The sequence below is a fragment of the Brachyistius frenatus genome, unplaced genomic scaffold, assembly GCF_029030835.1.
Source record: "Brachyistius frenatus isolate BFR_SWC_R1_liver_20210118 unplaced genomic scaffold, ASM2903083v1 Contig_70, whole genome shotgun sequence".
Lineage (NCBI taxonomy): Eukaryota > Metazoa > Chordata > Actinopteri > Embiotocidae > Brachyistius > Brachyistius frenatus.
In genome coordinates this window covers 1032995-1058744 of record NW_027210669.1, presented here as the reverse complement: position 1 = coordinate 1058744, position 25750 = coordinate 1032995, and the positions used below count along the sequence as shown (strand labels likewise).

General features: G+C 42.7%; 3 protein-coding genes and 1 long non-coding RNA gene across 4 annotated transcripts; 1 reads left to right on the top strand and 3 right to left on the bottom strand.

The window, feature by feature from the left end:
• Positions 1–403: 403 nt before the first annotated feature.
• LOC138626177 (active breakpoint cluster region-related protein) lies at positions 404–13991 on the bottom strand. Its single transcript, XM_069707653.1, has 22 exons — positions 13870–13991; positions 13591–13703; positions 12769–12873; positions 11413–11646; positions 8338–8445; positions 8201–8255; positions 8069–8121; positions 7715–7852; positions 7462–7583; positions 7133–7286; positions 6954–7052; positions 6794–6869; positions 5547–5642; positions 5264–5338; positions 5049–5146; positions 4625–4726; positions 3418–3581; positions 3037–3176; positions 2393–2527; positions 1710–1815; positions 1377–1518; positions 404–907 (listed from the first exon to the last, which is right to left on the bottom strand). The coding sequence occupies exons 1-22, from the start codon at positions 13976–13978 to the stop codon at positions 833–835; spliced, it is 2499 nt and encodes an 832-aa protein (XP_069563754.1). The 5' UTR covers positions 13979–13991; the 3' UTR covers positions 404–832.
• A 3277-nt stretch (positions 13992–17268) lies between these two features.
• On the bottom strand, positions 17269–20155 carry ponzr1 (plac8 onzin related protein 1). The gene is made up of 4 exons (XM_069707652.1): positions 20063–20155; positions 18950–19060; positions 18129–18274; positions 17269–17878 (listed from the first exon to the last, which is right to left on the bottom strand). The coding sequence occupies exons 2-4, from the start codon at positions 19056–19058 to the stop codon at positions 17741–17743; spliced, it is 393 nt and encodes a 130-aa protein (XP_069563753.1). The 5' UTR covers positions 19059–19060; positions 20063–20155; the 3' UTR covers positions 17269–17740.
• Positions 20156–20884: 729 nt separating this feature from the next.
• LOC138626175 (uncharacterized) lies at positions 20885–21908 on the bottom strand. The gene is made up of 2 exons (XR_011311278.1): positions 21087–21908; positions 20885–20995 (listed from the first exon to the last, which is right to left on the bottom strand). It is a non-coding gene; the product is annotated as an uncharacterized lncRNA (long non-coding RNA).
• Positions 21909–22016: 108 nt separating this feature from the next.
• LOC138626174 (odorant receptor 131-2) lies at positions 22017–25296 on the top strand. The gene is made up of 2 exons (XM_069707651.1): positions 22017–22966; positions 24420–25296. Exons 1-2 carry the CDS (start codon positions 22017–22019, stop codon positions 24559–24561), a joined length of 1092 nt encoding a protein of 363 aa, XP_069563752.1. The 3' UTR covers positions 24562–25296.
• The last annotated feature ends 454 nt before the right edge of the window (positions 25297–25750 follow it).

Sequence of the window (25750 nt, the reverse complement as noted above, 5' to 3'; positions counted from 1 at the left end):
TCTTCTATTAAAAACAGTAAGACAACAGGACAGGCAAGTGCAAATTATCTTATAAGATTTTTTATTTATACTTTTATACACTTTTATTAATCCCCTAGGGGAAATTTCTTCACTACAGCAGGGGGGCTCTCAGGGGGGAGATGCTGCAGCAGGCTGCCATGACCGCGGCGCCAGGTAACCTGACCTGAAGTGCATGTTTTTGGATGATGGGAGGAAGCCGGAGAACCCGGAGAGAACCCACGCAAGCACAGGGAGAACATGCAAACTCCGCACAGAAAGGCCCAGGACCGGATTCGAACCCAGAACCTTTTTGCTGTGAGGCGACAGTGCTAACCACTGCACCACCGTGCCGCCCAAATAATGTGAACGAAAATGTCCTAAATCGACTTTGTGGGGAGATTTTATTCCGGATTTACTGCTAAAAGGTCATTGATGAATGTTTTACCTCAATTTTTTAAGCAAAAAAAAAAAAAAAAGAATCGATAAAATGTTGAAAATATCATAAAACTCCAGAGCATCTTAATTTGAGGTTGTTTACTGTATTTTACACATATAGTATGTTCATTTCAGCATTACATTTAAGCTATTTTGAGAGCTTTTTTGCTATCAAAGAAGTGTGGAGTGTTTGTTTTGCATCTTGTATTCAAATAAGTGGTTTATATGCGGTGTAGCATGTATTAAAAAAGAAAAACTTTTCATTTCTATTGTTTCAAAAATTAAAAAAATTAAAATTTCTTAAATGAATAAATACTTTTATTGCGTTCCCGTACCCTCAGATGTTTCAACACACTCCGTTTGAATTTCCTGTCAGCCGCGACACAGATGGTGGTCCTCACATGTGGGTGGTCTCATCGTCAACGTCTGGCTCATGTGGTGCAGAGGTGTGGGCTTCGGGGAGGTTGTTGCACTGCAGGTAGCAGAAAATCACTTGGACCTGATCACGAACACACACACACACACACACACACACACACACACACACACACACACAACATCTAAATATACAGAGCTGCACTGTAGCTGCTCGTGAAATACAAACTCACATTTAAAAGAGCTCTGCTGCTTAAAACTGTTTCCTTACAAAATATTATACAATTTATTACTAATTTTAGTCAACGTGAACTCACACACCAGATTTTAAAATGAACTCCTAACTTCTTCACACTGAAAAAATATGGGTCATTATGTCATAGATTTTAAGACATTTACCTCTTTTAACTAATTGTTTTATTCAATTATTATTATTTTTTTTTTTAGAAGTCATTTATATATTTAAAAAAAAAAAACATGCATTGGCAGAGCCTTTGTGGAAACCTGCCATTTCCAAACATCTGTATGCAGTAATACTTCACACATCTCCTCCTCCTCACGCCCACCTGCACCACCACCTCCTGAGAGATGTCCACAGAGTGGCCGTCGTACCCCTGCCCGGCCACCGGGGGGCGTAAGAGGCTGGGACCGAACACCGTAGCCAGGTTCAGCAGAGACATCTTGTTCACGTCCTGCTTCTCCGAGACTCTGGAGAACACAAGGGTCAAAACCAGGATGAGGAGCAGGAAACTGGAAGCAACAACTTTCATATTCACATCTTTTCACTTTGAACTACCAAATTAACACAAATTCAGTCTAATCAGTGGAAGTTAAATGGCAGCCTTGTGGCGTTTTAAAACGGCGATTGTGTTGTTGTTGTTGTGTTGTCTGACTCGGACCGTTGGAGGTGACGCAGCAGGTAGAGGAAGGTGTGGCGGTTGGTGTCCGGACACGACTGCAGCAGCGACAACATGGAGACCAGCCGCGAGTTCAAGTCCTGGATGTCTGCAATCAATTCACATGCAGGTACGTTTACTCGGAGACTAAGGCGGTATTATTTGTAGGTGTTACGGATCTTTATACTACTGTTGATGATGTTATTCCATTTTATGGAAAACAAACTAGATTTTAACCTTTCCTTACAAATACCAAGACTTAAAGTGATTTCAGAGATTATTTCCTCGCCAAAGATTCATTCTTCTTCTGTGTGTGTGTGTCAGATAATTGACAGGAAGTGGAGTGGAGACACAAAAGGCCATGCCCTATTCTCAGGAGCACTTTTTTTTTTTTTACTCATTAAGCTGTGACCCAAATTTATAAAATGTTTGAACCACAAAACTTTACTCTGCCTCACAGGAAATGTGCGTCCTTCAAAATAAAAGCAGCAGCAGCAGAAAATCTGTTGAAGTTTTGTTTTTTTTACTAAAAGTGTGTCGCAACCCAACGAAATGTAGAAAAATAAAACTGACATCTTCACTGAAAAGAGATCGAAAGAGGCAATAAATGATTTGCCTATTTCAAAATAAACTGCCCGGTGAAGTGTGCAAATGTCCCGTCGTGCGCTGCGATGTGTTCGTCTCACCCAGAGCTCTCGTCAGACTCTGAAACAGCTCGGTGGGTACCAGAGGTTCGGGCAGCTCTCTGAAGTAAAGTTTGAGGACGCCGCTGACGGCGTTCACCTCGGCACTCCTCAGCTTGGCGACCGCCTCTCGCAGATCTGAGCAGACAAACGATGATCACGATCAGTTTTACTCTTCTTCTTTTTCTTTTAGCATCCACTTCCTTCCTCACACACACAAACACACACACACACACACATGAGAAAATATGCAAAACAATATGATGACAGTGGAGATCAGCAGATTATCAGTTTCTCACAGTCATGTTAAGAACAACTTTGCTTACACGACAAGAATCCAACACGTTTTTGTTTTTCAGATGGTTTATAGCTACTTTTAAAATTCCTGCTTTAATGAACAATTTGCTGTGTGTTTTTGGAGTTTAAAGTCCAGTGGCGCGATTACAAGAACAAACTCGTAATCCAGGATTAAAAAATTTAAAAAAAAAATTGCAATCCGAACTAAACAAATACTTTAAAACCTACAAAGATAAGCGAGCCGCGGGAGGCACCTCGACGAGGGCGGTTAGTGTTGGGAGTCTGAGAGTCGTGTGACGTGTTTATGATTCATCTGTATTGGCGCCGGTCTGCTGCTTGTGTTTTCTTACTGCTGTTGAACGCAGTCTTGAGCGCGTTGATGTTGCTGCTGGTTCCTGACACTCGGTAGATTCCCTCCTCGTCCAGGCCTCTCCTCTCCACCTCCTCCACGCAGCACCGCACCACATGAGGAACCAGCACGCCCTCCTGTCTGAACAGATGGAGGGTGTTATTTGATTCACAGGTTGTTTCATTTCATTTCAGACTCCGCTGTTGCCACACTTCTGCTTCTCTTCAGACCACAAAACAAACCGCTTCTCTTCCGGAAACTGGTAGTTTAAAAAAAAAAAAAAAAAAAAAAATGACACACAAGGGAAATAAAACTCTGATCTAAACTCCAGCTTTCAGTTTTAAGTCACTTCCAGTTACCGTGACGACAGGAAGGGACTTACTGCGCCAGGGTTTCAATGGGGACACAGAAGACGGGCGGTTGTTGGAACGTGGAGGTGGGCGTCTCCAGCGGGTGGGGACAGTACTTCAGAGAGAGCGTCGCCTCCACCTCGCCCAGCTGCAGCGTCAGCCTCCTCCACCTCTTATTCAAGGTTTTAGAGTCCAGCTGATTGAATAACACACAAAAAAAACATAGTTATAAAAATCAACTTGACTGCAGGGTTTTTATAAAACATCTCAGATGAGTCTGAAAAGAAATAGTTTGGAACGAGTGAAATAATAATTGACCAGAGCTGTTTTTTGAGCCTTCGTTTCTGCCAATACAGACACATGCTGCATTGATTCGCTAACATGGTGCACGAACTGGTAAAATGATCCCGGCCAGAGGGAATCTCAACAATATTCTCATCCCACAGCAGGATTACATTTTCATTTTTTCACTTATTACTATAAGATCCTGTTTTTGGTCTTTTATAACCCCTGAGCGTGTTTTCTGGATCTCTAGATGCTCGATGCTTTGCTACTTTTACAACCTAGTTGTTCCACTTTGTCTGCTAATAAGTGCTGAAAACGTCTTTCTGTTGCAGCTGGAAACATTGATGAGAGCAGAGAGAGTGAACCAATTCAGAAACGACACGAAAACGCTCTGCTGAGAGGAGGTGAAGAAGTCCTGCAGTAATTCTGTAGGTCCATTACATGTTATTTAACATTACATGTTGTTTAATACATTGTAAATAGAAAAAATATTGATTAAAGCAGCTTTAATATCTGGATCAAAGGTTCCCAAACCTTTTAGACCGTGTGCCATCCAAAATATGTCAAGTAGCACTTGCCTCTGCAGACACGAAGTCACATACGTAGGAAAGCACAGGCAAACTTAATTTCTAAATTATTTAAAAGATTCTAACAAATATTTCATCATTTCAATGTGTTTTTTGTAGCAACTGTTTTCTGTGATAACATGAAACTAAATGAGCATTTCTTCAGATTTGGACCAGATGGAGAGCAACCGTTATGTCTTCCTCTAAGACTCTCGCGTACCACGGGTGGTACCCTCACCAGAGTTTGGGTACCACTGGTCTATTTTACACGATGTGAGCCTTCGTTCTGTGTCGGTGGAATACTTCTGGGATGTTTTTAATAATTGGCTTCAAACCAACTTTTTGGGGATAATGAGCTGCAGCTGAAGTTTTTTCCGTTTCTTTGTACCTTTACGGTCGTTTTTCCCAGAACAGCGTCGTCCTGTTCGTTCGACTGACTCACGCACAGCACCCTCATGTTCTGCGCACCGTCCACCAGGAAACACAGCTCCTGTTAGAAACGGGGCGGACGTCGTTAAAACTGAACACAGACGGACGTCCTCGAGCTGCAACGAGGGTTTTTCACGTCTTACTCGAAGCCTTTCGGTCGTCGCAGGCGGATTTAGAGTCAGTTTCACTGCAGCTGACGACGTTTCAATCAGCGGACAACAGAGCAGGCTCTTTTACAAATCGTCTGACATGTCGGATGCCGTCTAGACATGCAGAAGACATTTACTGCCATGAAGCGGTTAACAAATCCTCGAGCGTCAAATCTACACGACCGTAAAACATTCACTCAAGTATTGAATTAATTTTCATCTGAAATGTCTGACCTGGTCCCAGCGTGGGTTGAGGCTGTGGACCGACGAGTGAGTCTGGGCCTGTGTGTCGTAAAACTCAAAGCCGTCCACTTCCACACACACATACAGACCTGAGAGAGGAAAAGATTTTCAGAAAGAGGATCTGCTCACAGACTTTTTCGTAAATCAAAACTTTATCTTGTAATTTTAAATGGCTAAATATTTTTTTTTTTTTAAAGTAAACGTACAAGCTGGATGCTGCAGACCACAAGCAGAATGGATCGCCACACTTAAAGTCCCACATAACGACTCCTTGTCCTCTCCTGGTGAGAGAGACACAAAAACCTCCCTGGATTAAATGAAAGCGTAACGGGATATAAAGGAAGACATAAAGAAAGGAAGTGTTAAGTGCTTGCAGGCAGTTTTGAGCAGATCAAAGGTAAAAAGCTGCGAGCGTATTCAGTTTCAGACACGGGATGTGATTTTTGTGGTGAGACAAAGAGGACAGCAGTCAGATGGCGGCGGCGGTACCGGTGTTCGTGCTGTGCAGCGGTGGCTGCTGGGTCATTCTCAGTTTCACACATGCGCTGGTGAGAGTGAGCAGGTCTGGAGGGACGGTCTCTATGACTGACAGACAACACACGGCATATATAGGCACCAATCAGAGGACAACAGACATTATGGAAATGGGGGGAAAAATAAATAAACATTAGGCTGATGCAAAAGTTATTAAAGATAATGGTTCTGTGTGTAACATGTACAGATTAAGGGGTCCCAGCAATATTAAAGGAATAAAGATAACAGTTATACAAAAGTATGTTCAATTCTTTGTGACTTTCCTCGACTTCTGCTTATAAAATACAAGATACTGCTTCTTAAAATCCTCCAAAATGAAACTATTTGAATTCACAATCTGTGACGAGCCAAACATCTTGACCACCGTCAGCATTGTTTTGGTGGGAGTGGCTCCAATTCATTAAAACGTGTTTCATATGCATGTTCATGGAAACGTGTTGACAAATCTTGTAGTGTTTGGACAAATTTGACCGAGTCAGCCTCGGTCTGATGGGGCTTCGCGGTAGTTTAAGGGTCCCTGTCCTGTCCTGTCCAATCACACAACGGCTTCAGTCCGTCCTTCCCAACTGGTGCGCTTTAAATCCATTTCACCGTTCATTCAATCTGCTCTTTAACAACAACAACAACAACAACTATGGAACCACTGCAGACCTCCTCAGCCTCCTCCACCTCCTCCACCTCCTCAGCCTCCTCAGCCTCCTCCCTCTTTCACAACCCTTTCTCTGTTTATCGGTCCTTTCATTCAAAGTTGTGAATTTCCTTCAAAAGTTGAGTTTCAGGCTCTGCCGGGGGTTTTACGATCTCAGAAATGCTCAGACCGTTCCAGAGCATCACTCGTGCAGAGTCACCGCCAAACAAACGTGTTTGTGTCTTTAATAAATGGTTAAACCTGACGCAGCGTCCTGACTGACTTCTTTGAACATAACTAGAAGGAACAACATCTCCGACACCTCAGGTTTGTTTCTATTCAGGCTGTTAACCGAGTCACAGCAACACCCTCACACCAACGTCCCACCATCTTTTGTGAAAACACAAGAATATTTCTGCTCTTCATAGATGACAGAATTTGTTCGCCGACATTTGCAGAAACTAAAACTTGCTTTGGAGGGAGACGAGTAGAATTTATAAATTCATCTGTGTTTAGAAAGCTGTAAATAAAACGGGCGGTGGAATAGTAATTACAGTCCTGGCTGTGAACTCACTGCCTGTGGTGAGTTTGACGATGGCTTCCCTCCATTTTTCGAGCTCGTACAGGGAGGAGAAGAGGAGAGAGTGACTCTATAGGGAGACAAACAGATTGTTTCTTTTAGAGTCTGTCGTTTCCTAAAGACTGAAAGTACCTGGATGTGTGTTTTTGGGTACCTTGTCACTTGGGCTGTGCAGCTCCAGTCTGTAAACAGGAGATTGTGTGAGCAGCACCAGCTCCGTCTGTTCCAGTTTCTTTCTGCCTCTCGCACCCTTCTACGTGCAGAAGATATTTTTATATTTCACTCATCCGTTAAGAAAAGGAAACGGGTCACATGGTCGTCTCTTGAACGCACCGTTTGTTGTCGTAGCTGCTTCAGCAGCAGGTGCATCTTCATTCTTGTTTGTAAGCGGGCGTTTGTGTCTGCTGGTCGTTCCTGGTCTGAAACCCAGCGAAGCCTGAGACCAGCGAGAGGCAGAAACCAGCAGAACTTGTACTGGTCGTTCTTCCTGGTACAAACAAACACATTTGCTTCATGTTTATTAAGATTATCGTGACTCTTCGCACAACAAGTGCGATCGGCTTTTTATTTTTAACATCTGAAACTGCACACTGTACAGGCGGGTTCGTCACTGGTAGTTTTCTTTCTGAACGTTGACCTCATTTTCCACAAGCTGCACTCACCCTCGGCTCGCGTGTTTGAACCATGTACACAGCAGCAGGTCGGTGTACAGGAAGAGGTGACGCAGGTTGCGCTTGCCCTCGCTCACGTCCACCACAAAGCCATCACGCATCAGCTGACGCCTCTGGGAGAACACACACACACAGTCGCACTGAATTCTGGGAGCTTTTTGATGAACACGCCGATATTGTCGAGGTGCAGTTTCACTTTTCTGTGTCGTCCATGTGAATGAATTTTGTGAAACGGCAGACTAACCATGCCGTGACTGAGCGTGACCTCCCGTCGACTGTGTGAACTCTCGTTGACACCAGACAGGAAGCTCCGAGACAATCTCAGAGCTTCCTGTAAGGCAGCGTAGTCTCCGTGCTCCGCCGGTGTCGTCTTCAGGAGCTCCTGACGGGTCACAGAGAGGTGGGCCAAGTCAGAACGTCAAAAAAGGAAATTAAAGAAAGGAAAGATCATATTCCAGGAAAAGTAGCTCTGCTCTTCTCCAATTACACTTATCGAGAAACTATCATGAGCATAACGGGTGCATCAACGCTGCAGTTTGATATGAAAGACTGGAAAAACTGAAGAAGCGGTAATGAAAATGATCCAGAAGTTTCTCACTTGCAGCACCAATGTGGTCTTGGTCACTCTGTCCAGAGGCTTGTACAGCAGAGCTGTAAGAGACAAACAGCCCGTTAGAGACCGAGAAACAATCCGGCAACTCGGTGAACAGAATCCATTCGGAGCGCGTACCTTCAAACGTGTACGTAGTCCGAGCTTCGTCTGCGCCGTTGTTCGACATCATGCTCTGGAAAAGCCACAGATAAAGTGACGCTGGTGCAGCTTGTCAGGGGAGCATTCATGTATTCACTCTGCAGAGTCTGTAGTACCTGGGCCAGAGTTCGGAAGCGCGGGTCCATGTTTGTGCACTTCCTCACCACCTCAACAGCTTTCTCGTAGTTCTCGATGAAGCCGCCGTACAGACCGATATGGTTCACCTGCAGCGGCGGGGCAGAAGGTGGAGGCGGGTGAAGCGACGTCCGAACATCGTGCACACGCTCTCAAAGTGAGCCGAGAATAATTTGAAGGTGTCGTTTTCTCTCGAAGATTATCTGCTGAACACAATCTTCAAGAAAATATTATTTAAATTGTACATTTTAGTCAGAAACTGAGAAGAAGAAAAAATGAAGCTTTATGCAGACGATGTCATCATTTCCTTTGACCCAACCGGACAACACTTTACCTTTCAAAATATAAAATTAAACGTCGCTACATAGAAAAGGTTATACAAAATTATCTTTATAAAAAACGCTGGTACCAAAAACACGCAAGTTTGATTAAATTGCTTTTTTTAGGTCCTCAAATGACATAAAAGAAAACGATCTTGGTATAAATCAGTGACTAAACAAAATCCCTTTTGCCCACCACGTATCCCATTTAAAACCTTTTCTCCTTGTTTAGTCCATATGGAAGATGAGGTTTGTTTACGTTGTGATATTCCCACAAACCCTCCATCTTTAGCCAGCCAGGTTTAAATCCACACTTTGCTCAATGTCTTTCAAGCTCATTCGTTCCAAATGGTATGTAATATATTTCCATATTATAATAATCCACCTGTATTTCTAATTCTGGGTAAAAAAAATATATATATATATTGTGTGACCATTTCATTTGAGAGGGTTTATGGTTTCATTATAGAGATTTAATCTAATTGTGGAGCACCCCCCCCCCAATCAGCAATATTAATGGTTCCATGTAAAGTGACATTCATCACTTTCCATTTGTTCAAATTTGCCTTTTTAAATTTTTTTTTTAAAGAAGCCATATTAATAGAGATTCTTTCCAAATGTGAACACAACCTTGATTCTTTGGTAAATCTGGAGAGAAAAGGGATTTTGTACTTTCAACACCAGAACTGAAAGCTGCCACTTTCACATTAAACTTATAAGATCCAAATAAATATTCATGCAGCTTTAAGTCTACATAAATGAAAATAAAAGGAACATTTTTCAAACTTGGCACCCTTCCTCTCGCCTGGCTTTGCCCACCTACTCACTCACAGCTTCAGTCTTATCTTAGATTATGGTCTGGAAACCCTGTTCACATTAAGGTTTGTTCAGCCACTCTGAAGAGTGGACCAATCAGAGACCAAGGAGGGTGGCTGAGTACGATAACGTTTGGAAACCTGAGTGCACCACGGGTCTGTCAATCAAACAGACACGCCCCCAAAAAACACCATTTTAACAACGGGATTATTTTCAGATGGACCGCCAGAAAACGGATAAGGAGCGACTTTAGCTAACAACACCAAAATAACTTGAAATTTATTGATTCGTATTTCATGAGAGAAGTTGAATGGGAATCTCTGGAGGGCGAGTCTACTCGGAGACGGTATTTCTGAGGATTCTTTTTTAACCTCATGCCAGAACAAATTGGTAAACAACAACAAACAACTTGTTAAAATAGACACTTAAACAGTTAAATGAATGTTTAAAACTGAGTCGAGCTTTAGAGGACTTTCTTTTTTAGAATCATGGCTCACGTTGACAACCATGACGTTGTCTCCGTCTCCACGACCATGAATGATTTTTGTTGTTGTTGTTTATTACTTTATACCGCTTTTATTTGCTCCCCAAGCTTTTATTTTTCCTCCCAAGCTTTGGAGCACATCTAGGATTTTTCCAAACTGCCTTTCCCAACTTAACACCGTTGAACTTTTCTTTACTTTAATTTCCCAAAACATTTTTATCTGCAAAACTACAGCTGTTAAAAAACAGAAAACAAAGGCTTCCTAAAGTCTAAATACCTGTCTGAACAAACGCTCGCTCTGCAGTCAGACATTTTTCAAAACTCCCAAAACTTCCAAGAAATTAAAATTCTACTTTAGACCTCAAAGTTGACAAAACACAAAATAAAGACAGTAAAAACAACTGCATAAAATAAATATTTCCATTTCACTGAATGGTGTAGCCATAAAAAAAAAAAAAAAAATGATGTAAACATCCTCTTCGCTTCAATGAAGATCTGGAAATAACTGATACAGAATATAAACCTGAGAAGCTAATAAAATTATATTTCCGACCTTAAAACTGCTCAACTAAAAATGGAAAGGGGCGGGGTCTTTAGGAAGTAACATTTTTTTTCACTTGGGAACAAGCAGCAAACACAACACTGACATAATAACATGACGTCACTGATTGTCAGAAACATTAGCATTGATTTCGAAGGGTGTGTTTGTCCAATATTTGTCTTTTAGCTGTTTTTTGTTCTCAATCAACTCAAAATATTTGGGTCCTTCGCAGCTAGCGGTGAACGTTACATGAACCACCACATGGTTGGTAAATTTGTCTGTGGTGCAAAGCAGGCTGTGTGAAGGTGGTTGCTGTTTTTTTTGTTTTGTTTTTTTCAAAATAGCTGGCACAACAGCGAGAAAAAAAATAGTGAAGTTGTGGGTTAAAAAAACACCACAGAAATTATTCTAAGAACAAAGAACTGAGAGGGGTTGCAGAGTCAGTTTGTCACTCCCCGCTGCCACTTTCACATTGAACTGATGAGAGCCAAATAAATAAGCATGCAGCTTTAAGTCTACATAGATGAAAATAAAAAGGAACATTCTTCAAGCTCGGCACCTTTCCTCTCGCCTGGCTTTGCCCACCTACTCGCTAACAGCTTCAGTTCTTACTTAGATTATGGTCTGGAAACGCTGTTCACATGAAGGTTTGTTCAACCACTCTGAAGGGTGAGCCAATCAGAGACCAGGGATGCGGCTACTAACAGTGAAGTCAGCCGGAGGTGAATCTGACTCGATCTGATTGGACCTGACTGCACCACAGGCCTGTCGATCAAACAGACATGCCCCGCCCCCCCCAAAAAAAACACTGCTTTTTGAGGCCACTTCAGCGCTAACCTCATTTTACGATCTATGCGTGACTCAGAATATGAAACAAAAACAACAGTAAACTCACCATTTTCAGAAGCAGGTCGCCCACCATCAGCTCGTAGTCGCTGCCTCTCCGTCCTCCTCCCTCGTCAGGCCCGAGTTCAGCCCGGCTGTGAGCGCTCAAACGCTCCTTCAGGCCCGAGTAGAAGCTTTGGTGCACTTCTCTGAGCTCCGGCACCTGGTAGAAAACCGTCTGGACCTGTTGACTGGACAAAACCGGCTGGGACGTCCCGGCTGTGGCCCGCAAGGCCTTCATGGGCTGCAGAGGAAAAAAACCCAGAAAGAGTGAAATCATTGACGCTGATAAAGGTCAGCAGATGTTGGTGAGAGGAACATGTTGGTGTAAAGATACAAAAAATAAAGTGAAGCGAGAAAGACCCGCTGAACTGAGTGCACAAGTTCACGTTTCCTACATTTGCAAAGCTTCAGTCATTTCAGCATCTTCACTTCGGCCGACGCTCAAACCACCAAAAGCGAGTTCGAGACGCACGGCACGAGGGAACGCACGACAACAAGCAGCAGCCTCAGCTGATCCTAAGCAGGACAACGCGTCATCCTCCATTTCACTTCTAACATCTGTTCTTCGATGTTGCTGCAGGACCGAGGACAGACGGGTTAATGTTGCTGTTAACAGCAAAAGAAAAATGAAGGAAAGAAATCAACCAAAAACAGCTCCCAGGCACTTTCTGCCTTGAAGAAACACAAAGCAACTATTTCCCCTTCAAATAACAGCTGTGAAATCAATTTGATGATACCAGTTGCCAGGCAACCAACAGAGAGGAGCATCAATAGCTCCAAAACGAGAAGTTTTCATTTTGTCACTTCTGTTTTTGAAACTGACAAGACGAACTGTTTCCCCTCGTTTACCATCTGTGCTCAGCGAAGCTAACCGGCTGCAAGACGCAGTGAAGACAGGAGAGTTGAATCAATCTTTTCAACAACAACAAAATTCGAAATAATGAAAAAGGGGAACCTCATCTGTAGAGGAGAACAATCCAGTGACCGCATTAAAGAGGGAAGCTCTCAACACCAGAGCGTTGGATATAATCTATTTTAACACCCAGAAAATAGTCAAATAAGCAAATAGTGAACACATTTAAAGCGTGAGAATCACTTCCAATAGGTTCGTATAAAGTAAAAATAAGAAAGCAAAGTTGGCTCAAAATAAGCAGAAGTTTAAGCAGTAATACTGATTACAATATATCAACGGGGGTTTTTCTGCTTTTGCAAAATGACTCAAGTGATGACACCTCTGAGTTTCGATCCTGAACAAGAAGAGTTTGTGCTCATTTTATAGACATAATGTTTAAAAATACTTGTGTGTGTGTGTGTGTGTGTGTGTGTGTGTGTGTGTGTGTGTGTGTGTGTGTGTGTGTGTTACCATCAGCAGGGCGTCCAGCTGTCGTAGATAAACCTCCTCTCTCTCCAGGATGCCCTTCAGCACCACCAGCCTCCTCTCCAACATTTCCTCCGGGCTGCGCAACGTCTGGACATTCAACAAAAGCGTCAAAATACAAAAAAAAAACATCCGTCTCACAAGCTTCTTATATTCTGTTAAGTTTCTTGGTAAGAGGTCCAAACAGGGACCTCAAAACGTGCCGCTTTTATTTGTTCTGTTTTCCCCAAATCTTTTCCTAAAAGGTAGATAAACGTTCTCTGAAAAACAAAAAACGTTACCACAACACATTTGTTGAATGTTTTTAAAGCGGGTTGTTTGAAAAACATTTTAAGATGAACAAAATGTTTTCAGTGGGGTTTTTCTCTCTCTCTGTCTCTCTCTCTCTCTCTCTCTCTCTCTTTAAGGTACTTTTTTTTTTAATTTTTAGAACAAACAACAACAACAACACAGCAAAACTTCCCAGTGAAAACATTACGATAGTTGCATAATATTCTCAGAGCGTTAAAGCTGCCCACTTTGCTCTGCATATCCTGGTTTCCTTCCAAGTTCACTAAAATCTACCGGAGGTAGATGGATAGATAGAATAACTTCTAATAGATCTCTTGCAAAACACAAGATATAACCCGAGTATTCCTATTATTGTGTCTGCGCACGTAGTCCCCATCTGGCCCTGCATCCCTCTCTATTTTCCTGCCGGCATCACGACAATAACAGCAGTGACAGACTGAGTGGCCTCCAGAGAGACTCCGGATAGCCTGCTGAGTGATGCAGCGCGTTTGTGATGTGGATGAAACGTGAACTCACTGGGGTGTCGGGGAAGTCCATAGTCTCAGCATTCAGAGGGGACAGAAGGCAGGACACCGCTTCCTCCTGGAAAACATCCTCCTCCAGGACGTCCGTCTCCGTCTCCGCTTCCACTGCAACACAAACACAAACACACGTTACGCATGTAACACCCAACAAATCTCCACGTCAGTAAACTGTTTTCTTTAGTATTTGCTTTTTCCAAACAAAAACAAAAAAAGCACCATTTTTTTTTTTAGCAGACATTATGGTGCATTTTAAGGTTGAATTTCTCCTCACCTGGCACATGTTGGGACTCCAGATAAAGCACGGCGTCCTGGTACACGTCCATGGCAGGAACCGAAGTGTCCTCCGGGGCGCAGCAGGCTGAGATGTGGAGCTGCAGCATGTGAACGCGCGCAGCTGCCGACGCGAGCGCTTCCTCTTTCTGTGTCGCATGCACAAAAGAGGAAAATACAGCCGAGTGAAACCCGGCGAAAGTTGATGGGAACCGGCACCTGAGGTTTTATCCATTCATGGCAGTCGCACTTCACTTCCTGGAAACTTTTCAACGCGCTGTCTGCAGAATATTTACTATTCAAACGTTAACGGCTGAATGTCTGACAGGATTATGTTGATATACTCTCCTGTATTATCATTCTTTACATTACGATCAGGGTCGTGTTTCTAAAAGCAGTTATCAGCTTACAGGTTTAAAAAAAAAAAAAGAAAAGAAAAAAAGTGCTCAACGGTGATAAAAACATAAAACATATGCAATTGATAAAATGCTGTTGTCAGAGTTGTGAATAACAAATCAGTCTGTTAATGGATATTACAATTAGCTACTACATATTAACTTGTATAATAACTAGTGCAATTCAAATAGTAAAAATGATTAAGTGGTTAATAAAAGTACATGGATAAACAGTAAATAGCATGATATAAAATACTTACCATGTGTAGATGCAATAGTTGCACCAGCTGAGTGTCCAGATTATCAGATACATTTAGAAGCACGAAGGCAGCCTCGTTAAAAAGCAAATACAGCAGCACCCACCGACAAACAATCAAATATATGATTTGTAAATTAAACATTATGATATTGCTGTGTATTATTGTCGTAGTGTAAAACCGAGACGATGGAAGAGCTCCTTTTTGCAGATCAACACCGCCCTCTTCTGGAGAACTGGTGTTAGCACAGCTTTCTCTTTCGCAATCGCTTCAGATGGATGGATGGATGGATGGATGGATGGATGGATGGATGGATGCTTTATTAATCCCGCAAGGGGACATGTTTTTTTAGCTACAGAAGCATTTATAGATATAGGTAAAGCAATAAAAATAACAGAGTAAAAAAAATATTAAACATAAAAATGTAACCTTTAGTTTAAATTTGAATGAATTATGGTGCTTTAAACCTTGAGTTATCTTTTATTTATTTGATTGTTTTTCTTTTTTTTGGGGGGCTACAACAGTGACAGTGGGAACATTAGTACCCTGATATGTTTTCACTTATTCAACCATCCAGCAGACACGGAGGAATATTAACATTCATGTGGAGTTGTGTTTGTGTCCTCCCGATGAATCGAAGTGCATTTTTTTGAGTCTCTAATCATTTTTTATAGCAATATATCAGACTTCTTAGCTTCTAAGTTTCCTAATGAGAGCTGGAACGACGGCCAAAAAAAAAAAACTTAAGTGCTGTGTACAACATGAAAATCTTTATTATTGTAGCTTTAATTAGAGAAACAAACTTCTTGGTAAAACCTTGGAAATCTTTAAGCTAGTTAAAGTATAGCTTATTTTCTGAATAATTATTAAAAAAAAAAAAATTTTGAAACAGGTTGTTGTTTTTTTCAGTAATATGTTCAGAGAACCACTTGAAGGCAGCATTCCTGTCTCCAGATTCTTCCTCCTCCGGTGAGTTCAAAAGTCCACTTACAATCCAAACCACATGATAAATACGTTTCCAGTTTCACCATAGTCAGTGTTTTGCTCACTAAGGGTGTGTTTTGCTTCCTCCCTTATTCCCACACCCACGCTCACATCCTTTACAAAAAAGCCTCCCACTCTCACTTTCTCCCCAGGATCCTGCTGAGTTTCTGTTTCCTGGAAACGTTGCTGGATACCGAAGGAGAAAGAAGGAGTTGGGACTTGCCTCGCCCTCACTATTTTCAACAAAATAATAAAAAGTCAGGGATGTGTCACAGAGCAGCGACTTCTTATCTCAGTGGCCTTCACTTTGTTTCAGAGCAGCACATTAAGAGCTGCAGACAATCAAGTTGAGTTCAAAGTTACATTACAGTGCAGAAACTTTAAAGAGGATACAAAGATTTATGGACATGTTTTTCTTATTTTGCAGACCTGAGTTGTTCACAGTGCTGGTTGGTTGGTTAGATGCAACTCGACACCTGAACTGTTGTTAAAAAACAAAACAAAAAAACACCACACCGTCAGTGTGACTTTTCCTCAGCCTCAGCATGAAATATTTTTTAAAAAAAACTTTTCTTTTTTTTTTTAGATTTTTTTTTTTTGGGTGGGGTGGGGGGGTTAAAAAAAAAAACAACAACCGTTAGATTGAATAAACCAAATACCACCGTAAATCTAAATGAATGTGAAGAGTGTGTTTAGAGTGGCAGAAGTCGGAGAAACTGCTCGTATCTGTTGTGTTCATTTCCACCCCGGAGACCTTCGCTCGGCTCCGCGGAGGAATGTCTGTGTTTAGTTTGACTGCAGTTCATTTTCCTTTTTTTTTTTCCTATTTACTGTTGCAACTCTGCTCCTCCTCCGTGTGTCGCAAGCAAAAAAAAACATTTTTTTAAAAATCGGGGTGAATATTCAATAAAAAAAACATTTCTGGAGAACTTTAGCCCCTTGAGTCGACAAATAAAATGAATGTGTGGCAAGATTAATCCCACATTGACCACTGAGGCGGGACGTAGATACGATCGGGTGTTTCCAGTCACCAGTGACAGACGACCAGGAACCAGAAAAGCGGTCCCACAACAAATTCTTATCCGTCTGTGATCCGTTTCCTTCACGTTGCACCATATCAAACACTACGAGGGGACAGTGTGCACACTGTTCAGATAATATGATAAATGGACTCCCTTGTGTGTGACGTCACACTTTCAAAATCCCTTCGAGCTGAAGCTCGTTCATTTCGGGTTTTGTAGTTTTTACGGCTGACTGAATTTAGTTTTTGGGTTTTTTTTTGGTGGAAATGAAAAACAAGAACCAGCCTGCAGCTTAAAGGCTTCAGTTCAACTAATGTTCAGAATGCAACTTTCCTTGACGCCCTGATGTGGTCTCTGCAGCCGGTTGCTGGTTGCTGCAGTAAAAATTGCTAAATAGCAATGTTTTTGATCAGACTGACCATGTTCCTCATTTGTTAGTTCCCATTTTTGGTTTGTATACTATACAGAATATGTTCCTCATATTGTTAAAGACTTCTGCTTGAAATGTGAAATACCTGCATTTCAACTACCGACATCCTGCTAATATTTTCTTCACAAAATCTCATAACTTAAAAAACAAGTTATTGAGTTCAATGAAGCTGTAAAAACAGGATTTAACCTATTTTAACGGGTCACGTCCTGTCTAACGTCCTTAAAAATGTTGCAATCATTTTTAATCCCTCATATTGAAAGTGTTTCACCTCATTTTCACTTGAAAACAGAAATGAAACCTAACGGTTGTTTTGATTTTTATTTTTTTTGTGGTTAAGATGTTTAAATGTGGGCTTGTGGACGCATCATGTGATCTGTCGGGGAGGAATAAGATTGCAAAAAAAAAAAAAAAAAGGTGATTTTGATCAACGAAATAAAAACATTTTATTGGCCAGAATCAATCAAAGATCCCAAAAATATCTCATCTGATGACATCATGGCCTCCAACATGGAAACAAAACTCAAAACATCTAGCTTTGAACAGCGAAGTTAAGTCTATAACTCTACTATAAAACTAATACGAGTTTTACAAATGACAGGAGTGCTGAAGGTCTCCGTGAAAAAGGATTTCTAAACTACCTGGTTTTTGTTTTTGTCTTTCACCTCGTACTTATAAACAGTTCTCTACTTTTCTAGCAACATGAACGAAAATATCTGGTGATGTATTATTTGGCAAACATGTTGTGCCCCCCCCCCCCGCCCCCCCGACTCAACCCCTCCTATCAACGCATGACCTGTGTGGTGACCACCGAGTGGGTGGCCGGCACCTGGCCCTGCCGGATCTTCAGCTCTCGGTTCATCTGGCACCAGACGCACGGGTAGCAACACGTTATCTTGCAGCAGTCGTCGCAGCACGAGCCCTGTGGGAGGGAGGGAGGGAGGGAGGGAGGGAGGGGAGGGGGGGGAGGGGGGGGAGGGAGGGAGGGAGGGAGGGGAGGGTTGTTTTTTATTTTTATGGAATAATCACTGACACATAAGATGTACTGTGAATGCCGTGGAGTTGATGCAAAGCAGCATTAACAACAGTCGTCGTTGTCGTCGTCCTCCCCCCCCCCCTCCCCTCCTCCCCCTCCTCCCCCTCCACCCCCTCCCTCCACGTCGGGGCCTTACGGGGATGTTGTAGCGCTCTCTGATGGAGGAGCGCAGCAAGCAGGACACGATGCAGCAGACGTCCAGGAGTGGCATGCAGCAGCACCAGCCGTGGTTGCTGGCGGTTTGACACTGCATGCAAGGGAAGCACCAGTAACCACAGCAACCTGTAACCCACAGGAAGGATGTTAATTATCACACATGCTACTTTCTGGAGTTCGACACTCCCTTTCAGTTTTCTCTTCTGGTTTAGTTCGCTCTCGTCAGGTTGTTTGCAGCCACCGGATGCAGCTCTCTTTGTCTACTTGTCACTTAAAAATGGTGAATAGTTCCTGCAGGCATTTTTTTTTTTCTTCACCATGAAACTCCACCAATAAATCAGAGTTGCCTGTGTTACATCATCCAGAAGATAAGTGGGCCAGAACCCGTCCATGCCCAGGTCATAACATCCCCACCACTGGACTGTATAGATAAGAATGCGGGGCTTTGGATCTCGGGCGGTAACTCCACGCCTCCACCTTTAGCTTTCATGCCAGGCTACACTCGGCTCTTTCATTTCTTGGCACTGCCTACCGTGTTTCTATGGCTCATTAAAGTCGTCTGGGCGACAGCAGTCATTGACAAACTAAACACACCTGTGGAACCACAAACACCTGTGAAGCCACTTTACGGTGCTTTGAAATGTCAAAAACATACACAAACTGCAAAATACTGCAAAACTCTGGTATGTGAACATTAAATCCCAAGTTAATTGTTTGATTAAAGATGGGAAACTTCAATTTTAAGCGCTGGCAGAAGTCCGGTGGTGATGAAGCCACCGGGGGTCCGTCAGGTCGACTTACAGGTGCCCATATCGGCACAGCAATCGCACAGGCCGGTGCTCCACGTCCCGGGACCTCCTTGAGTGGTGGTGGTGATCACCAAATGGGTCGGCTGCTGCTGGACGGCCATGTCTGGAGGACACGAGGAAGAATTTTATTAGTTCATATTCAATGTCCTCCCCAGCTATATATTTATTCAGTGATATCAACAAATTTAAAATGTAAACAACAACAATTTAAAGTGCAAATTCATTCTCCAGTGTGTTGTGTTCACTGTATTTACACCGTTTTCTTATTTCCATGCACTGGATTTCACACTTTTTCTGCGTCCAGCTGATCAAACATCTGGATTCGATCAGTGTTTTTTTTACCCTCAGTGAACAAACCACTAAGATGCTCTATTGCATTAACAATTTCCTCTTGATTACTTTTAAAGAAATGTTTCATATTACAGCATCTGTTCATATCGTGATATAAAATTACACATATATAGAGGATTTTTTTTTTTTACGAAATACCCACGAATTCAAGAGTCTTTATAAATAATAATGTTACTTTTTCCACACAAAACATGGTTTAGTTGTGAATTTATTGTCTTTAGCACAACTATTCACTGACTTTAACGTCAGCATTAACTCAGCCTACCTTGTTACAAACAGCCTCGACACTTCAAATACGACAATAAAACACATGTTCTCAATTGCTGTGTCACTTTAGATTCAATTTTCAAGTTATTTTGTGAAATCACAAAATCTCAATCTACTGAACTTTGCCTCAATGCAGACTGCCATCAGTAGTTTGTGTAAGAAATATCCGAGGACTGAAGAGCATTTGCATAAATCTTTGGTAAATAATTTGTCGGCGAACATTCAACATCTTCCACAGCTTCATTAGCTCGTCGGCGAACTGACTTTAAAAATTGTGACTCTAAAAAGTTGAATTAAAAAAAAGAAAAAAGGATTCAACACCATGATGTCACAGAAACACGGCTGAAAACTAACAGGAACTCAGCATCTTTTGAACTGAGTGTTGGTTGTTGTTGGTTTTTTGTTGTTTTTTTATATCCAGTGTTTTCAGCTGAAGTTCACAAAGACTTTGTTTTAGGCAAAAAATAATAAAGAGAGTTTCTCTTACTTCTTTTTTTTCACGACTTCTGGAGAGAAGAAGCAACACGAGTCTGAGTCCAGCCGAGTGAAGAGACTGAAGAGTTATTCAAACTTGAGTTTCTATTTCCGTAGAAAACCCGCCCCCGCAGCCCGCCATTGCAACGAATAATTTACAGAATTAAACCTAACTGAGCCACTGTGGCTTTTTTTTAATTATTTTTTTTAAGCAAAGTTTCTGTGTTAACAGTAACGTAAAGAAAGTTGATTACACCAGGAAGTAGATTATTTTCCGTTATAAAAAGTTTGTGCAACAAACAGGCGTTGTGAGGTGTGTGTGTGTGTGTGTGTGTGTGTGTGTGTGTGTGTGTGTGTGTGTGTGTGTGTGTGTGTGTGTGTGTGTGTGTTCTGGACGATGAAAGGTTGTTGTTTTTTATGGGAGCGAGCATATCTCACGAGGTTATGTCCCAAAATCAGGAAAGGATGAAACATATAACAGTAGTTGCAGATTTAATACAGCCTCTGCAGCGTGACGTTATTTATGATTTGTTTTTGTTTTTTTAAAGACAGGGTGCTGATTTACACTGCTATGCAGCTGAGAGCAATATTAATCAAGTTTATTTTATATATAAGTGCTTCACAGCAAGAGAATCACATAAAAAAAACAGATATAAAGAAAAGAAATGAGATGCATAAGAAGTCGACAAGGGCAGCACATCCTGCACGTCTGTGGATTATGCAGACAAAATCAATGCAACACTGGCGACCCTGTGAGGCTGTTGGTGGTCATTGAACACCAAACAAAGATGGTTGGATGGATGGAGAAAAGAAAAGAAGAAAAAAGAGGAGAGACTGTTTTTTTTGTTTTTTGTTTTTTGTGGGGTCAGAGGAAAGGTCATCGCGACTCCGGCTGGATGCCCGGAGAGGTCCAAGGTGATGAGAGCATCACTTCTGTTTGAGGCCCCTGAAAAAAACCCACACAGGTGATTTTAATCATTTTACCTGACTCGGACAATGTTGTGTAAAGAGTCACACTGGGTTTGACTAATTTCCACCTGTCTTTTAACGAGCAGTCTTCATGCCAGATCTGATGTAAACTTTCCATCCTCTGGTCTCTCCACAGATGTTGTCATCACCAGATGAGGCTCATCCTTCAGCCTGGTTGAGCTCTGAGGACTCCGTCCACTTTACAGCAGCAGGTGGCAGCAACATGCTGCAGTTTGTCACCCAGGTGGTGGACAGGAAATTAATCATGAAACAGAACACAAGTCAACACCGGGAGCAAATATAACTAGTAGACACAAAAATGAAATATCAAAATGTGTAAAAAGGTTTTTTTTTTTTGTTTTTGTTTTTTTAAATGAATGTTGAAATCCATTTTCAAATTCAAAGCTTGGGCTCACTTATGAAGGCAGACATGCTTTATTTTTTTTTAAAGCTTAAAATCTAAGAGAATGTTTAAAATTAGGACCAGCTGAAAGGAAAATGAATTTCTTATTAAATAATTTACCCTTCTGATCCCGATTTTAATTATGAATATTTCGTCAATTGTGTTCATAAACAACTTGTAAACACTAATAAAGTCGAGGGGGACTTCGACTTCTTAGGTTACACCTTTCATATTTCAGAGGACTGTTTGAAGGTTGGGTTTGGGGTTGTAGGGAAAGGGGCGAAAGACTACGTTACTTTCAGAGAGGGACCTCACAAGTATAGAGTGACAGACGTGCGTGCGTTTGTGCGTGTGTGTGTGTGTGTGTGTGTGTGTGTGTGTGTGTGTGTGTGTGTGTGTGTGTGTGTGTGTGTGTGTGTGTGTGTGAGAGAGAGAGAGAGAGAGAGAGAGCGTGAGACAGAGACAGACAACAAAGGATGTTTGAGTCAATCTCCAGTGAGAGAGCAGACAGAGAGGACCATGCGGCGGATTAACTTTCCTTCCCATCAGCTCCAGTCTTCATCTCATAAATCCACCGGAGCCCCGCGGAGGAATAATGTCCGTGAATAACACCACGGAGGCAGCAGAGGTGAGGGACTACACCTGCGTGCGCTTCTACGTGTCCACCGCGTCCTTCTCGGTGCTGCTCGTCTTCAACCTCATCATCAACTGGACCATCGTCCGCGAGGGGAGGCTGCGCCGTCATGCGCGCTTCGTGCTGGTGTTCCACCTGCTGGTGTCCGCTCTGGTTCACCTGGGCACGAGCAGCGTCTTCTACTACCAGGTTCACCTGAGAGCGCAGCCGGGCCGCTCCGCCTGCTTGACCATGATCACGGTTCTGATCAGCAGCGCGTCCAACATCCTCCTGACGCTCACGGTGATGGCTTTGGACCGCTACCTCGCCGTGTGCCACCCGATACGCTACACCGCCGCCTGCTCAGCGGGACGCTGGCCCTGGCTGCTGGGTGTGCTCACCTGGCTGGTGGCTTTGGTGATCCCGCTCAGTTTGTTCCTCCAGCCGGACTCCCGGGCCGGCGCAGACGCCTATCGCGGGGAGTGTGGCCAGGAGCAGCTGAGGAAAGGCGAGCTGCAGAAGGTGCTGTTTCTGAGTTTGTGCACGGTGCTTATACTGTACAGCTACGTGAGGATATTCATGGAGGGACGGCGGCTCGGGGTGCTCAACCGGCGCAACCGGGCCGGCTGCAAGACGATCGCCCTGCACGGCACCCAACTGGCCGTTTACATCCTCCCCAACTTTGTGAGCTTCGTGCTGACGATTCTGTTGAAGTGGAAATTGATTCAGCGGGACACCAAGGAGCTGTCAGCTGTGGTTATTTTTGCGTTCTTCAGCCTGGCGCAGTGCGTTGCGCCGGTCGTTTACGGTTTGCGTAAAGAGGAACTTTTGGAGCAGCTGAGTCACAGGTTCCCGTGCTGCTCCCGGTACTTGAAGAGTGTCCTCGGGTGGACAGTGCGAGCCAACTGGCCACACACGTACCACAGAACCCGGTAGGTCCCAGCTGATCCATTTACTGTCATCCAAGTTGCTCAGAAATGCTCAAGAGTTTCTCACTTTCTGCTGAGTCATCAAGTCAGCAACTACAGATACACACAGCAAAATGTATTACCATTGATATCACTATTTATCTAGTTTGTAGATGAAGGCAGGCCCTTTTCCACGAGGTCAGAGCAAACATACAAAAGAGGATGAGGATAAAGTTGCTCTAGACCAATCAGTCAATCAATCAATCAATCAATCATTTACGTCCTATGAATCCTTTATGAGGCAACACTTATGTATGATACTGAAAAGGGATATGAAAACCCATTTTTACTGGGTTTTGTATGAGAGCTGACATTTACATGTGGAAAAAGATGTCCCGTGGAAACAAATCTAATAATTGTCTGACCACAGTTTGAAAAATGGTTCAGGTGGAAACCAGCTCATCCAAAACATGAACTTTACATCTTTTTCCAAGTAAATTAATTATTACAAAGTTCCCACTGGTCATGGAATTCCTGAAATATCATGGAATTACAAAAAGTCTATTGAAGACATTGAAAATCAGGAGATTTGATGATTTATTTTTGAGTCGTGGAATATCATAGGATTTTGTTTGTTGCATGTTTTAATGTAACATTTACAGAAGGATTAATAAGGATTTTTCTATATTGAACTTTTTTTCCTGGGTGGTTTTATACTTAGCGACAATCACTTTAGTCAAGATATTCTTTTTCCTGTAGCTACAAATGAAAGCAAACAGAATGACGACTTCAAAAGATTTGGTGTTAAGAGAAGACGACAGAAAAGCCAGAAATAAAGTTTGTAAAACTACATTTGATGTGTTGAAATGTGGGCGAGGGATCCCTTCACGGCCAGCGGTGAGAAGCACGCTGCCTCCATCACTGCTCTGCTGCAGCACGGAGGAAATTCATTCATGCTGTTCGTTCAGTTTATAGTTTAAACGTTTAAGTTTTGTGCTGAAAATGCCTCCAAAAACTAAGAGGAACTTTTGATAGGTAATGGAAATTAAATTTTTTAGTCATTGAAGCAGGGAATGTACCATTTGACATGAGTGGGAACTCCATTAACATGATAATAGGAGTGGGGTAGCGGTCATTGACTTTGTGCAGAGCAGTTTACTGAACTTTCATTGATGCGGATTACTTATTATTCTGCTACTCTTTGTGTTTGTAAAACATTGCAAAGAAATGTGTTTAAATCAACAAACTAAAAGTAAATGCTCCGATTCCCTGAAGCAGGGTGACGAATACAGAAATAAGGTATTGAAAGAACCGAGCGAGTCTATTTAAGGTGATTATAAACAGAAACTAAATGAGTCATTAAAATGGACATTTTGTTGGCTGATTTCAGTGTTTTGGGGAAGTTTGAGAGACCACATCATCGTAAAAAGGGGCAAATGAGCTCATCGCTTTTTTGTTGTTTTGTTTCCCCCATCAGGGAGCGAACACTGACGACTCAAACGATCCTCTCCGTTGAGGTCCCTCACGTCCCAAGAGAGGAGGAGGACAGCAGGCCGATGCCGGTCACGAGCTCCTCACATGACTCGCGCTCACGTCAAGGCGATACGGACGATGCCTGATGGGAGATTTGCTGTAATGGGAACATTTTGGAGGTGCAGATGTGCTCAGCTGAGGCCCGGCAGGAACTATATCTTGGGTCTATTTTGGACCTTTTGTCTGGTGAACACAGATGTTGATAAACAGCTGAGTGGACCGAGGGAACAGTCGTCCTGATGGAAACTCTCAGGGATGGAAGATGGAAGTCTTCAGGTCGAAACCTCCGACCTCCGGGGCGACAGACCGTCCTGCATCGTCTCCGATTGTTTCATAACCAAAAGTTTGGTGAATGTTGCTTCTCTGTGCTATTACTGTACATAAACAAAATTTGAGCTTAATGGTGTTGACCCACTAAGTTCTGCACTCTAATGTCGGTGGAGGTCACGCACTCAACATACTAACAGATAGAACACATGGCAACACGTCTATTTTACTTCTTTTTTTTTGCAACATATTAAATTGATTGATGGTCGAGTATTGTAAAAATACAGGTTTTCTTTTCTTGCCGCGGTAGTTGTGGTACCGCTCTCTCATCTTGTCTATTAAATATTTAGAGTGTGCAGATCAATCCCTAAAAGATCCACAATGTCAATACAAAGTGTTGTTGTGGTTATTGAACGTCGGGTGGATGAAGAAGATTTCTAAAGCGCAAGATTAGAATAGACAGAATATGTTAATGGGGAAGTTTTGTGCAACCGAGATAGAACCGAAACAGCTTGAATTTCCATTGAATGCTTCCTCTGCTGAAAATAAGAGATAATTGGGGGGGAGGGGGTGCGTGCAGAGTCGGCTTGCTCCACCTGCTGCACGGTTACTGCTGAGCTCGTCAGTTTGATTTTAGTCAGATGGGGCTACAAGTGTGTGTGTGTGTTTGTGGGGGAGAGGGGGGGGGGGGGAGGGAATTCTCAGCGTTGAAACTGCAGGCGTGGTGAGACGCTGGCACAGCCCACAGCCCTCACTCTGCCTCCGCCTCCGCCTCCGCCTCGCACCCACAGAAGTCATCTATTCAGCACGTATGTGATAGCAGGAAGGAGGTCTTTTGTATTTGTGTTGTGCTGTGTTCACCAGCAGCTGCCTCTTGCCTGAGAGACTTCCTGGTGTCGCTCTGAAGCGTTTTACCTTGGAAGAGTTGAAGTGAAACCCAACTTGCATGTTGCATCAATACAACAGAAATAGGAAGTGAGTTTGGAGGCAAATGCGGTAAAAATATAT